At 56.3% G+C, this 15299-nt stretch overlaps 1 protein-coding gene across 1 annotated transcript; it reads right to left on the bottom strand.

The window, feature by feature from the left end:
- Window positions 1–12777: 12777 nt before the first annotated feature.
- LOC133885039 (agamous-like MADS-box protein AGL80) lies at window positions 12778–13371 on the bottom strand. Its single transcript, XM_062324669.1, has one exon. It carries the CDS (start codon window positions 13369–13371, stop codon window positions 12778–12780), a length of 594 nt encoding a protein of 197 aa, XP_062180653.1.
- Between the last annotated feature and the right edge of the window lie 1928 nt (window positions 13372–15299).

Here is a 15299-nt window from a genome sequence, read left to right as displayed (position 1 = left end):
GCTTCGGGTGGTGACCGGGGTGGATGACCTGAGCCGAGCGGAGCTCCCGTGGAAAGAGATGGCGCCCTGTGCCAATCCTGACTGGGTGGCGATTCATGCGAAGCTGCCGGAGTTCGACGCCCAGGGGTTGGTCGACCGGCCGAGGCGCCGGAGTCCCGGGACCGTCGAGACCCCCGCGGTGGACGAGGCGGTCGGCGAGGGGGTTGCAAGCGGTCCGACGCAGACTGGTGGCCCGGGCACCGCAAGCGGCGAGCCGCAGGCCAGCGGCGGGGCTACTGCAGGCAGCAGCCACCGCACCAGAGGAGGAGGCGCCACCGGCAGCGGGGCGGCGACGGCACCGGAGGACTGGGGAAAGCGCCCCTGGCTCTTTATTCCTGTGCCGGAGTCCCCGCCGTCGCCGTTGCCAGGCGAGGGGGGAAACCGGGACGGCCAGTCGTCCAGCGTGGGGCCGTCGGCGGGGGCGGCATCTGCGGTTCCGGAACCGCACTTTGGTCTGCTTGGGACTGATTTAGCGGTCGGAGACCATGCGGCGGCCCCGCAGAGCCCCCAGCGGAAGAGGAGGAGGGAGGACTCCGGGCCAACGCCATTGAGCCCGGAGTACAGGATTTCGGCAGCAAGGTGGCAGTACAGAAGACCCACAGCCGCGTAAGTTTCGTCCTCCCTTCTTCCTGGGCATGTTTTGCCCGGACTAAATTCTGAGTTTTTCAATCCCATTTTTCTCTTGCAGGCCGCCTACGGGCGCCGCCGAGGGCCAGGGGCGGCCGGAGACACCAGGGCCGGTGCCAACCCTCGAGCCAAGTGCGCCCGAGCCGAGCGCACCGGCGGAACCAGGGCTGGCGAGCGCGGCGGCGGAGCCAGGGCCGGTGGGCGTGGCGGCCGAGACAGAAACGCAGCCGCCGCCCGAGCGCCTGGCGCCATCCGATCCCACCCCGAGCGCGCCGAGCCCGGGGCGGATGACCGCGCGGCAGTTTTCGGGGACCCCGAGCCCCCCGGAGGAGGTTCGCAGGGGACCCAGCGCCCAGCCGCCGCCCAGCCAGCCCGCCGACCCTCTCCCGGTTGTGCTTGGGAGCGCCCTGGAGGTGATCGGGCGGCTGGAGGTAGCCGTAGCGAGGGAGATGGCACAGCGGGAGGCGGAGCGTGCCGCTCTGGCCACGGAGAGAGCGCAGCTTACCGCGGCTTGGCGCGTTTTCGACTCCCGCCTCGCCGCGGTGCGCGCCGCCAATGAGGACGAACAGCGCGCTATGGAGGAGGGGCGGAAGGCCTTGGAGGAGGCCCGCGCGGACGTCGCGCGGGAGCGGGAAGACGCCGCCCGCCTGGCTGAGGCATCGCGGCAGGAGACTACCGGGGCCCTTGCCAGGGAGAGGCAGGCGCAGGAGCGGGAGGAGGCGGCCGTGAACCGCAAGATGGCAGCAGAGGCCCTCCAGGCTGACCTAGCCCGCCAGAAGGACGAGGTCGACCGGACCCGCGTCGAGCTTCAATACTGGGCAAAGGAGCTCCAGCACGTCGAGGGGGAGCTCCAAAGCCGGGAGGAGAACGTTGCGATCTGGGAGACCGACGCCGAGATAACGGCGGCGAACTTGGGCGCCCGGGAGGATCTACTGGCCCGTCGGGATGCGGAGGCTACCGAGATGGCGGCGGCCGCTGCTTCTAGGGAGGAGAGGGCCGCCAAGTTCGAGGGAGAGTTGGCTGCCCGCGAGAAGGCCCTGTCCGTCTTGGCGGGGCAGGTGAAGCTGGCTGAGGCCCAGGCGCCCGGCGCTGGCTCTGCCGGAGCGGCCGGGGGGCAGTGCCTCGAGGACCGGCTGCGGACCGCGACGGAGGAGCTCGATGCCACCTCGGTCGAACGGGCCAGCCTGCGGCTGATGCTAGAGGACACCCTCCGGCGGATGCAGCGGTCCGTGAGGGTGGCCGGGCTCGGGCGACTTCTCGCGGAGGAGTAGGGGGCAGGCCCCGGCCGGTTCGTCCTAGGCTTCCAGAAGGTCTGCGAGCGCCTCGAGGCGCTGCCCCAGGCCGTCCAGGAACTCGCTGCCCGGGAGGGGCGTGGCTTGGCCCAGGCAGTGGCCGAACACGTCCTGGCTTGCTACCGGAGCGGGGACCCGAACTTCCCGTTGGAACCAGCTCAAGAAGGGGTGGTCGAAGCCGAGGAGGAGGCCGCCCGGGAGGCAGTTCGGAGCACCGCCGCCGCGGTGGCGGCCGGCTTCACGCGGGAGGTGCCGCCGACCCCAGTCCCGAGGAGCAGCAGCGAAGGCTCCGACTCCGACTAGGCTTTTGTAGTAGTTTTTTTCTTCTTCTTTTCCTTTTGACTTGATGTAAATATGGGAGTGATTCTTCAGGAATAGCTGTCCTTTTTTGTGAATATAATGAAAGCCTTTCTTTGGGGTCGCAATTCCAGTATTCTTCTGAGTGCTTGATGAAGTTTCTGATGTTTTCCCTTGATGCTCCGAGGAGTACTCAGTCGGACCGACCCCGACCTTTCCTTCCCTGAGAACGAAGTTGCCCCGACTGTCCTTCTCGGCGCGTTCAGCCCCCGAGCCCTCGCGAGTCTGCAACAGCTGAGTCAAAAGACAAAGGCACAGACTTCCTTGCTCAGGAGATAGATCAATCCAGCACGGAGCACACCATGATCGGTGAACACTTTTCCACTTTGTGACCACTCAGCAAGTAGATTGGAGACACGTGCGGGCGGGAATGCGACCAAGAGTCCCCACGGTTCGGTGGTGCCCGGGCTTAGGACGGACCGGACCGAGCACCGACAGCCCGTCCCTGGGGCCTAGGCTCTGGACTACTCGAGTGGCTCGAGCGATAGGATTACCCGAGAACCCCAGGGACTCGGTAGTGCTCGGTGCCCTAAAAGCGGACCGAACACCACGACCACCGTGAAAGACTTCGATCGGACATTACCGTACGTACGGTACACCTTTCTACGAACCGTTCTGTCTTTCTAGGAAAAAGTGGACAAGCGGTAGGGTTTTGTGCGTGAGGAGACCAGCTCACCGAGCAGATTAGAGTACGAGGGCCCCCGAGGACGACTCGGGGACAAAATATTACTGAATGTAAATTCATCTGAATTTAACCACTCACCAGACAGTTGTCAGCTTTTTCGGCCGACCGATCCAGGAGGGGCATGCACTCCGAGCTCGGGGTGCTCGGGAACTTGGTTCCCACGGTCGGGGCGCCCGAGCACCAGGGGGCGCATGAGGAGCCCGGGATCAGGCGATCCCGACCACTCAAGCCTAAGCGGTAGGACCACTCGAGGACCCTTCGGGCCGAGCAGCGACCTGGGCACGGAGGCCCTCGCGGTCGAGCTGCTCTTGCTTTTGATTGTCGATTTGTGACTTGAGAAAAATAAAGAAATTCTTTGCTTGGTGCGCTCTGTTAGTGCGGTACTCATTATAGACTGCTCTCATTTTTGACCCGAGACCTCTCGAATACCCAGACCGGCGGACAAGAGCAGGTAGAGGCATAACCCAGAGGTCCTATGGTTCGGTGGTGCCCGGGTATGACAGACCAGACTGAGCACCGACAGCCCGCCCCTGGGGCCTAGGCTCCGGACTACTCGAGCGGCTCGAGTGATAGGATTACTCGAGAACCCCAGGGGCTCGGTAGTGCCCGGGAGACTGTCACGACACCGAACGCCACAGCCTACCACATCAGACGTAAGTCAGCAGCAACTACCCGCGCGCATACCGATTGGGATTCTTTTATCAGCGGGGAAAATGAGAGATCAAATTTTTCTCGCACAATCGAGCATCTCACCAGACAGATTAAACATATGGAATCCAGAAAAATGAAATTTGACATAAGGATTGCACATTGATATACGTACGGTATTGACAATTTTTTTACAAGGTTGGGTGACTTACCCAGTTAGTGGTAGCCTTAGGTCAACTTGGGCGGGGGGAAGCCCCCGGCCTGGTTGACCTGAGCCTGCAAACATGGCCATCTACGGGTAGAACTTGCGCAGGTGCTCGATGTTCCACGGGTTGGGGAGCGGCTGCCCATCTTCTACAGCCAACCGAAAAGAGCATTCTCGCGGGACACCGATCACGGTAAAGGGGCTTCCCACATAGGGGAGTGCTTATTCCTTCCTTCGCGCGACTGGACGTGTCGGAGAACTAGATCCCCCACCTCGAGAGACCGGGCCCGGACGTGGCACTGATGGTAGCGTCGCAGGCTTTGCTGGTAGCGGGCTGCTCGGACGGCGGCACGCCGCCGATGCTCTTCCAAATAGTCGACGTCGTCGCGCCTCTGCTGCTCCTGGTCGCCTTCGGAGTAGGCATGCACCCGAGGGGAGCCTAGAGTGAGCTCGGAGGGGAGGACCGCCTTAGCGCCGTACACGAGGAAGAAAGGAGTCTCCCCGGTAGCGCGGCTTGGCGTGGTCCGGTTGGCCCATAGCATGACAGACAACTCATCGATCCACCCTTTCCCGTGCTTTGCGAGCACGTTGTAGGTTCGGGTTTTGAGCCCCTTCAGTATCTCCGCGTTGGCGCGCTCGACCTGCCCGTTGCTCCGAGGATGAGTGACGGAGGCGAAGCAGAGCTTGATGCCGAGGTCTTCGCAGTAGTCCCCGAACATGGCACTTGTAAACTGAGTACCATTGTCGGTGATGATCCGGTTCGGGACACCAAAGTGACTGGTGATGCCGCGGATGAACTGGAGCGCCGTGTTCTTGGTCACCTTGACGACTGGGACCGCCTCCGGCCATTTGGTGAATTTGTTGATGGCGACGTAGAGGTACTCATAGCCCTCGATTGCTCGGGGGAATGGATCCAGAATGTCCAGCCCCCAGACCGCGAAAGGCCATGACAGGGGTATGGTATGAAGAGCCTGAGCTGGCTGATGAATCTGCTTTGCGTGGAACTGGCACGCTCTGCAGCGCCAGACCAGCTCGGAAGCATCCCGGAGGGCTGTAGGCCAGTAGAAACCTTACCGGAAGGCCTTCCCGACCAACGTGCGGAACGATGCATGGCCACCGCACTCGCCCTCGTGGATCTCAGCGAGAAGCTTTTCGCCTTTTGCCCGGGAGATGCATTTCAGGAGAATGCCACCTGCGCTACATCGGTAGAGATCCCATCTTCTATGGCATAGCGTTTGGACTGTCGAGCAACTCTTTCGGCAGAAGCCTCATCCTCGGGGAGGAACTTTTCCTTCAAGTACCCTCGGATCTCGTCCATCCATGAGGCATCTTGAGAACAATCAACAAGTGTAGCACACTCGCCAGATGGCGGCACCCTGTCGGGGCTTCCCACTGAGGGCGCCGCCGGGGTTCCCTGAATTAAGCTCGAGGTTTCCCCTTCGTCCTGTTCGGCAGGCAGGACGGAAGGCCGTGTGAGTCTTTCTTCAAAGAGTCTAGCAGGGACGCACACACGGGAGGAGGCCAGGAGGGAGAGGTCGTCAGCCAGAGCATTATCGCGGTGAGGGATGTACCGCAGCTCCAGGCCGTCGAAGCGCTTCTCCAGCTTCCTGACTGCTGCCACGTACGCCGCCATTTGAGGATCCGTGCACTGGTATTCCTTAGATACCTGGTTGACCACCAGCTGAGAGTCTCCCTTGACCAGGAGGTGACGAATCCCGAGGCCCACCGCGGCTCGGAGGCCGGCGATGAGGCCCTCATATTCCGCCATGTTGTTGGATGCTTGGAACTGCAGTTGCATGACGTACCGAAGTTCTTCACCCGTTGGGGAGGTGAGAACCACTCCGGCCCCCGCGCCTTTCAGCGAGAGGGAACTGTTGAAATGCATAATCCAGTACCCGGGCGCATCGTGCCCAGGGTATGTGGAGATCTCTTCTGGGACGACCTCAGGGACGGGCGTCCAATCTACCACGAAGTCAGAGAGCGCTTGGCTTTTGATCGTCAGGCGGCTGACAAAGTGCAGGTCGAACTCCGCCAGCTCCACCACCCACTTGACTACACGCCCAGTGCCTTCTCGGTTCCGGAGGATGGGCCCCAGCTGGTACGTGGTAACCACCGAGACCTTGTGTACTTGGAAGTAGTGGCGCAGCTTCCGGGAAGCGATGAGCACGACGTAGAGCAGCTTCTGAGCCTGGGGGTACCTTGTTTTGGCCTCCCAGAGGACTTCACTGACGAAGTACACCGGTCGTTGCACCCGGCAGGCCCGGACTGTGGCCTCACCTGAGGGCCTGCTACAGCCCCCAGGCTCGGTGACGCGGTCGGGGCTGACCGGGTGCTCGGGCTCGACTCCCTGCTCGAGAGGAGCCAAGTGCCCGAGCTCAACCCCCTGCTCGGGGGGAGCCAAGTGCTCGAGCTCGACCCCCTGCTTGGGGGGAACCGAGTACTCGGGCTCGACCCCCTGCCCGAGAGGAGCCGCGAGGACAGGGGAGTGCCTAGGGGTGGCCGGGAGCTGGGACCCAGCACCTGACCCCGTGCACTCATCGCGCTCCACCACCAGCACCATGCTTACGACCTGAGGAGTTGCCAATACGTAGAGTAGCAGTGGCTCGCCTTCGGACGGGGCCACCAACACGGGTGGTGAGGTGAGATACTTCTTCAGATCGCGAAAGGCCTGCCCGGCCTCTAGCGTCCAGTTGAAACGACCGGTCTTCTTCAGAAGCTTGAAGAGGGGGAGCCCCCGCTCCCCGAGTTTGGAGATGAAGCGCCCGAGGGCCGCCATGCAGCCGGCGAGACGCTGAACCTCCTTGAGTCGAGCCGGGGGTCACATCTGCTCGATGGCCCGGATTTTCTCTGGATTGGCCTCGATTCCTCGGCTGGAAACCAAGAAACCGAGGAGCTTGCCCGCAGGTACCCCAAAGACACACTTCTCGGGGTTGAGCTTCAGGCGGGTGGTGCGGAGACTGTTGAAAGTCTCGGCAAGGTCTTCGAGCAGGGTGGCACGGTCTCGGGACTTGACCACGAGATCGTCGATGTAGGCCTCGATGTTGCGGCCAACCTGCGAATCAAGAGTGATGCGGATAGCACGCTGGAAAGAAGACCCAGCGTTGCGCAAACCAAAAGGCATCGACACATAGCAATAAGTCCCCACCGGAGTGGTAAAAGCAGTTTTTTCTTCATCCTCTACGGCCATACGAATCTGGTGATAACCAGAGTTTGCATCTAAAAAACACAAAAGATCACATCCCACGGTTGCATCTACAATTTGATCTATGCGGGGCAAAGAAAAAGGATCCTTGGGGCAAGCCTTGTTTAGATCGGTGTAGTCCACGCACATGCGGAGCTTGCCATTGGCCTTCAGGACGATAACTGGGTTTGCCAACCACTCGGGGTGGAGGACCTCTCAGATAAATCCGGCGTCAAGGAGCTTGCTGACCTGCTCCCGGATGAACTCCTGGAGCTCGGGGGCCTGCTGCCGGACCTTCTGCTTCACCGGGCGTGCGTCCGGGCGCACAGCCAGGTGGTGCTCGATCACCTCCCTAGGGATCCCGGGCATGTCGAATGGCTGCCATGCAAACACGTCGGTGTTAGCCCGGAGGAAGGCGACGAGCGCACTTTCCTATTTGCCACCCAAGTCATCGCCGATTCGGACGACCTGGGAGGCGTCTTCGCCCACCACGACCTCCTTCGTAGAAACGGAGGCGTTGGCAGCGAGTCGGGGTTTGGATGAAGAGGGGTCCCGGGCCCCCTGGACAACCTTCGGCCTCAGCTCGCGCTGAGACCAAGGCCGAGTATGACTGCTCGGCGCAGGAGACGGCGCTGCTGGTCTCGACGAACACGGAGATGGGGGCCCGCTGGGCCCGGCATCTTGACCGTGAGGTACGCGTAGTGTGTGACCACCATGAACCGAGCGAGCGCCGGGCGCCCGAGGATGACATTGTAGGGGAGGGGGAGCTCCACGACGTCGAAGATGACGTTCTCCGTCCGGAAGTTGTCCCGGCTCCCGAATGTCACGGGCAACTCGACCTGCCCGAGGGGCAGGGAATGCCCGGGCGTCACCCCGTAAAACGAGAGCAACGGCTTTAGGCGCTTAGAGGGCACCTGTAGCTTCTCGAAGGCCTCCTTGGAGAGGAGGTTAAGGCCCGCTCCCCCGTCGATCAGCACTCTGCTGACCTTCACATTACAGATGGTGGGGGACACTACCAGGGGTAGTCGCCCCACGCCTGCAGTACTGGCGGGGTGGTCGGCCAAGCTGAACGTGATCGGAGCGTCTGACCACTTCAGGGGCCTTATGGCCTCTTCGCTCGGGGTCGCCGAGCACACTGCGGCGGGAGGAGGGCGTGTAAGCGCCTCCGTCGATAAAGGCAACGGTGTGCTCAGGCTCCTGGAAGCCGAGTTCTGTGTTGTTGGGGGCGGCTTCATCGTCGCCATCCCCGCGGAGCTTGTCGCGCTCTCTTTAGCGCTGCTCGACGAGGCCCTTGACTGTGCGGCACTCCGTGAGGTCATGTCATCTGATCTGGTGGATCGGGCACCATTTGCCTGGCTCGGGCCCTGCAGGAGCGGGGGCCCTTGCTGGAGCGGGAGCCCGGGCGGGAGCCGGAACCCTTGCGGGAGCCGGAGCCCTTGCGGGATCTGGAGCCCTAGGAGGGGCTCGGACCGGGGCTCTCGCGGGCGCGGCCGTCTGTCGGCGGCCGCCCGGCGTGCTTGCCGACGGTCGGGCTCTTGGGCCGGCCTATGGGTGAGGCCCTGGGCTGGCTCGACGGGGACAACCTCGCGCCTCCTTCTCTTTTTCTTTTCCCGCCTATTGGAGCGGGAAGAACCTAGTTGATCGGCGGCGGGGTGCTCAGGGCGCGGAACGTGCCAAGCCCGAGCTTCCGCCGCCTTAGCGCACTTGTCGGCCGTCGCAAAAAGTTCCGCGGTGGTCTCAACCTCGTGCGTGCCTAGCTTCTCGAGCATCCGCTCGTCACGGACGCCCTGCCGGAAAGCAACGATGACAATGTGGGGGGTTATCCGCGGGATAGTGTTGCAGACCTGGCTGAAACGCTGAATAAAGCACCGCAGCGTCTCCCCCTCCTACTGCTTGACGGCATGGAGGTCGCACTCCAGACCGGGGCACGTGAATGTACCCTTAAAATTTGCCACGAACTGGTGGCAAAGATCATCCCAGGAGCTGATAGACCCTGGGGGTAAGTTCATAAGCCAAGAGCGGGCGGAGCCCCTCAAGGCAACATGAAAGTAGTTGGCCATCACCTTTTCACTGCCACCTGCCGCCTGGACAGCGGTGGTGTATATCTGAAGGAACTCGACGGGGTCGATGGACCCGTCGTACTTCTCTGGCAGCTCAGGGCGGAACTTGGTGGGCCATTTGACCCGGCGGAGCTCACTGGTGAAGGCACGGCAGCCGGTGCCGTACCCTGTGGCGCGAGCGGCGCCCTTGGGCGGTGAATGCCGGCGAGCCGAGGAGCCCCGACGATCGCAGGCCGGCAAAGAGGAAGCCTGGTCCTCAGCTTTAGCCTCCTGCCGGGTCTCCAGCTGGCGCTTGAGAGTGACGCGCGCGTCTTTGATGCCCCTCCGCTCATTGAGGTGCAAGCGGAGGTCGTGGGCTTCGGAGGCGGCCAAGGGGGCGGCGCTCCGCCTAGAGGCTCCCCGGACAGCACGAATGCCACCTGACGATGGGCCGGTCCCAGCGGCGTCACGCTGGGTGGTGGCACGGGAACTCCCAGCCAGCACCTGGCGGCGGGCAGTGTTGACCAAGGCAGCGACTTCCTGGAGCCAGCGGCCCTCCGGGGTTTCCCCCGCCGCCTGGACTGGCAGATGCCTGAGGAGAGCGTGCGCCGCAAGCAGCGCACTCCCTGGGCTGGCCTCGCCGAAGGTGAGCCTACGCCGGAGCGGTGCCCGGCGCCGCCCGAACGCGGACCTGGCGGCTGGAGTTTCGGCTACCGGTAGGGGGTCGAATGGTGCACCGGTGATGGTTTTTTCTTCGTTGCCCTTGGTTTTTTCTTCGGCCCTCGGGATGTATTCAGCTATATCTGCTTCTGTGCCGCCGGCTGCTTTAAGTACCCGCCGGCAGCAATGTGCCCCGAACGGGAGGGAGGGAGCACGAGTTTCGAGACACCATAAATGGAAAGGGCGTCATCATTTCCTCTGGGTGAAGTGACCGGGGGTGGAAAATGCGTCACACGCTTGGTCATCCGTCACAATAAAGGCCCTGGCAACGGACTCCGTGGGGTGGGCCCACCGGGCAGCCGCAGAGCGACCCGGCGTGCCCGCCCTGTCTTGTTCCCCTGCCACAGTAGCGCGGCAGATGGAATGCCTCGGTCCTTCCGACGTTATCCTGAGACGGGCCGGATGGCACGGGACGGGACCTGTGCAATTAATGACCCCACGCCTCTCTGCCAGAACGGGGCAGGAACTGACGCTGAGCGCGGCGGGAGCAGTTGGAGATGACAGGCCACGCACGCTCTTTAAATGCGGCCTCGGGCCCTTGACTGGCTGACACCTCATCGGTCGGCCCCTCGGGGGCCTCTGCTAGGGGGCTTTCTGGGTCGTCGGGGTACCGAGTGCTCGGGGGTACTGTTCACCTCCCCGAGCACTCTCTCCCGAGAATGCTCCTTCTTGTCCTCGGGGAACCGAGTGCTCGGGGGTACTGTTCACCTCCCCGAGCACTCTCTCCCGAGCACTCTTGTACGGATCCTCGGGGAACTGAGTGCTCGGGGGCTGCCGCACGCAGCCCTGAGCACTCTCTCCCGGAACTTAGTTCTCCTGGTCGTCGGGGGACTAGGGTGCTCGGGGGTGACCGTACACCTTCCCGAGCGCTTTCTTCCCGGTACTTAGATTTCGTGGATCATCGGGGAACTGGGGTACTCGGGGGCCACCGACTACAGCCCCGAGCGCCCTCTCCCGGGACTTGATCTTTCTCACCTCGCGGGAGAGACTCTGCGGGATGGCGCCATGTGGCGGATGGCTGGCCTGGCCTCGGGATTTGGGGACCCCCGGTTCCTGATACACCGACAACTGCTGACTGAAGGCTTTAGCTGGCAGTGATAATCGGTCCCCGATCGACATTTTTTGCCAAAAAAACTAATTTTTGGCCTGACCAGACACACTCGTGCTGTCGCAAGTCACAAGTCACAAGTCACAAGATTTTCGCTTGAAATATACACGCATGCGGTTCGTGGTACTCAAACCCGGGACCTCTCAGCTTACGCAATATATCCTTACCATCCCACGATAGAAGTACTACTGATAACTATAGCATATGCAATCTTTTTATCTCTTATGTCTGAAACTTCAAATGATTATTTGGATATCTAAATGACTTGAAATGAAAAGTTTTTAACCACAAAGTTGTAGATCTCATCAAGGGCTATAATTTTCATATAGTCTCTATCCTTTTCTTATGAAAAAGTTATGATTTTTTAAAATAAATTATCGTCCATTATCGCTGTCAGTTTGTAACATGTTATGAGTTATGAACCGATAGTGATACCCATTATCAGCGTCGGTTCATAATACGAATCGACAGTGATACTTGATAAACTATCTCTATCTGCTTTAGCCACGAGCCAAAAATGATAGTGAAGCTATCATTGCTACTATCATTGTCGGTTGTTAGCTTTAGCAGTTAGTCATGATTGAGCTAGGCATCTCTGCCAGTTCGAGCCATTGACCGGTAGTAATGATCCTTACCACTGTCGGTTCATAAGTTACATTAGCTGATTCTTCCCACGTAACTTATAAATTGGTAGTGATGCTTTATAACAGCTGGCGTATTAGGAACTGGTAGTGATGCTCCATTACTGTTGATAGGCTGACATATAAAACTGGTTTTGTAGTAGTGAGGTATTTGAAATAAGAAAACTTGCATGTGTTAGACTGAAAATAATATGGTTGTAACGTTTTTTTTAAAACCCCTCAAAACTGCATTTTTTTTAATTTTCTCTAAAAGGTATAACTGATCTGTTGTCGCTCTGGACACACTTCCACAGTTCCACTACTATCTTTCTTTACGTGTTCACATACACCATCGTATGACATGTGGGACCGACCTCACCACTGTAAGAGTTTTCTTGTCATTTCTCATTTTTTTTCCGGCTTCCTCGGTGTAGCCAAAACACTAGGGCTACACTTGTGGTTGCCACACTTGATAGGGCACATAAACTTCACCATTAACTGGACAACAATTTATTTCATTACTTGTAACAGAGGAGTACACCTCAGTGTTAAGTGTAATCGACATAAAATGGTGTGGAACAAACAAAGTTCAAATATTTGAAAATTATCCCGCTCATGCAATTTATATATATGCATAACACAATATGCATATTATTGGTAACACTTAAAATGAAGTAATAAACTTCACCCTTAACGTGGCTACACTATATTCCATTAATCATGAATAGAGGAGTACACACCTCAACATTAAGTGTAATGAACATAACATGCATGGTGTTGCACCAACTAATCAATTTAAAAAATAAATAAAAATCGCGCTCATTTAAGGTGACAACACGTTAAAATCCCAACCTACTATACTGTGGAGAAAACTTTGTAAAGCATAACTTCCATATAATTCAAATTCAAAATGCATAAAGCCCTATTCTAAGGACCCTGACTCGATTATTGATAACGACTCCGGACTGGAGTACTGGACACGACCCTTATCTTGGGACTCTCACCATTAATACGGAATGAACTAGACTAAAGCATAAAATGGACTGTTATGCATGCGTAACAGGTAGGCGTGCATGCAGCCCTTCATTTCGGAATTCTGGCAGGGAGAGCTGAGATCGAAGCCCTTTTGACATGGACACGGATCCTCTGCTGTTGCTGTATAGAGGCTGACACTAGGTCAGAACTTACATGTTAGCTTCTGTATATTACTGCAGAGGATTCCGATGCATGGGCTTGAAGAGACAGTGCTTGCCGTCCTAGTCCATGGGCGAAGAAGCTGGAGCAGAAGGAGGCGCCGCGGTCGGCAGCGCAAGCGGCGCGCCCTCCACCATCGGCGCCACCACAAGTGGTGGACACATTGGTGGTTCTTGCGATGCCGTCACCAACTCAGCATCCCGCGGTGGCCGCAGAAGCTTTGCCGGTGCACCCTCCGAGCAGAGGAAGTTGATGCGGTCGGTAGCGACTTTCATGCGCGTCTCCAGTACCGAGTTGATGTCGGCAAGGAGCTCAGGGGACATGTCGTCGATGTTTTGGCCGCAGCCCAGCATGAGGTCGTGGATGATGAGGTTGATGTCGCGGTCGCGGTTGGCGATCTTGTCGTTGTCCACCTCCTTCCTCAGCTTCTCGATGCGCTGGCGCAGGTAGCCCTCGTAATCAAGTGTGCTCCTGTCCTTGGAGGAGTCAGGTAGGTTTGCGTACCTGTGCAGGATGTCCGTGGCCTCCGGCACCGCCGGCCAGACCGTCGGCTCAGTCTCGCTGGGGCCGTGCATCACCACGGCCACGCGGACGTCGCAGAGGGCGGCAAGCTCCTCCGCCTTCGCGAGCAGCGTGAAGCGGACCTCGGAAGTCATGGCGCAAGAAACCCTCAGGAGTCGGGACGCAGGAAAAGATTGTGGTTGTTGTGAGAAGGATGAGGGAGAGGGGCTCGTTTTATAGCTGATTGGGCTGATAAAAATGGAAAGGTGTAAGGGCTGAGATATCAGATGATCCGAGCATAAATGTGCAAATAAAAAAAATTCTGGCTGGATACAACTGGATACATCTATCTACATCTTAGACATGGATGCGTGGTACACAAAAGATGTTCATGTCACGTGAATGTGTCATGAAAAAATTATAAAAATGCTAAGACTGTTAATAGAGAAATGCTCCTTGCACTCATAGATCGACTTATGTGTAAGTGTGTAAGACATACTACCACTCATCCATCATTGGGATCGACATGTCCCATTTTCAGCATCAACTTTTTTATCTTGGTGCAATTTTTGTTTGTCTTAGAGAACGACCCTACTTGATGAAAATGGAAAGGAGTCGTGGCTCAAAAAATGGTAAGTTGTAAGAGGCTGAGATATGAGATGAGCACAACATGATTGTGCAAATAAAAAAAGCTTTTTTTCTGGCTGGATACAAATGGATACGTCTACCTGCATCTTACCTGGACACGTGGTACACAAAAATGTTCATGCCACGCGAACGTGTCAAGAAAAAAACTTTGAAAACTGTTCAGACTGAGAGGAGCGAAATGTTCCTTGCAGGCATATATAGATCGGCAATGTGTTGGTGTGTGTAAGATCACACGACAAGCTGCCACACACATCCATCCATGAGGCCGACATGTCCCATTTCCATCCATGAGTAATTGGGTACCCTTTGTTACCTTGGTGCAAGATTGTTCGATTTTGTAATGACCCTACTTGTTGAAACATTTGGCACAATGGGTTAAACTAAATGTGTCATATATGCTCTGTTATTGATTTTAACGGCTTATGACATAATATATATTTTTTTAAGTAGAAACAATCTCGGGTTATATGCCACAGTAAAAAAATTCACAACTCTCTAATATGTCATCGATATATCTATGACACGTGAAGCCCACCTCAGTCACTGACAGTGGCCTATTCGGGATTTAGGTTTTATTCAGTGGTATGAATTAATCTCTATGAAATAGCATCCCTGGTAGCCGACTAGCATCTGGAATCTTGCTTGTCGAATTATGACGCTGATAAATTAAAGTCAAATTAGAACTACTTTAACTAGAAATACTTTACGAAGCTGTATTAGTAGTGATTTGGAAATTAAGACAATTTGCCTAAATATGTTTGTTATTAATTATGGAAATAGCACGGGAGCCTAATTGTAACCGTAACAGCCCATCGATAAAGGCTTTGTGCATCAAAAATGTATTTGATTGCGTAAGAACTATGTACTACAAATCTTTTCTGCATATCCTTTAATTGTTAACATGCATTTTGCAGTCTATGAGTCTATGACCAGTATGAATTTTCTAGTAAAAATAAAACCTTACAAAATATATATCAAGTGAGAGTTAGTTGAGCTGAAAAAGTTAGTCCCATATGCGAATTTTGTTTTCTGTTCTCCTGTTACTCGTAGTGTAAAAGGTCATACGAAATTACGCGTGTAAAAGGTTATTTTTATAAACAATTACTTATGTGAACCATCTCTGATAATGAGATGATTATCATAGACATTTTACATAAGAAATTGTCTATGTAAAATGTCATTTCTAGAAACGATTTCTTATGTGAACCGTCTCTGATAATGAGATATCATTTCTAGATGCGTGAACAGCCTCTGATAATATATAATAGTTTATTTTAAAAAATTCATAATTTTTTATACGAAGTTGTATAGGCACAAACTTTATATAAAAATTATAGCCCTCGATGAGATCTACAACTTTGTAGTTGAAAACTTTTTTATTTAAAATCATTTAGATCTCCAAATAATACTTTAAAGTTTCAGACATAAGAGATCA

The sequence above is a fragment of the Phragmites australis genome, chromosome 11 (genome assembly GCF_958298935.1).
Source record: "Phragmites australis chromosome 11, lpPhrAust1.1, whole genome shotgun sequence".
NCBI lineage: Eukaryota > Viridiplantae > Streptophyta > Magnoliopsida > Poales > Poaceae > Phragmites > Phragmites australis.
The sequence above is the reverse complement of the archived record's forward strand: the minus strand, read 5'-3'. Positions and strand labels throughout refer to the sequence as shown.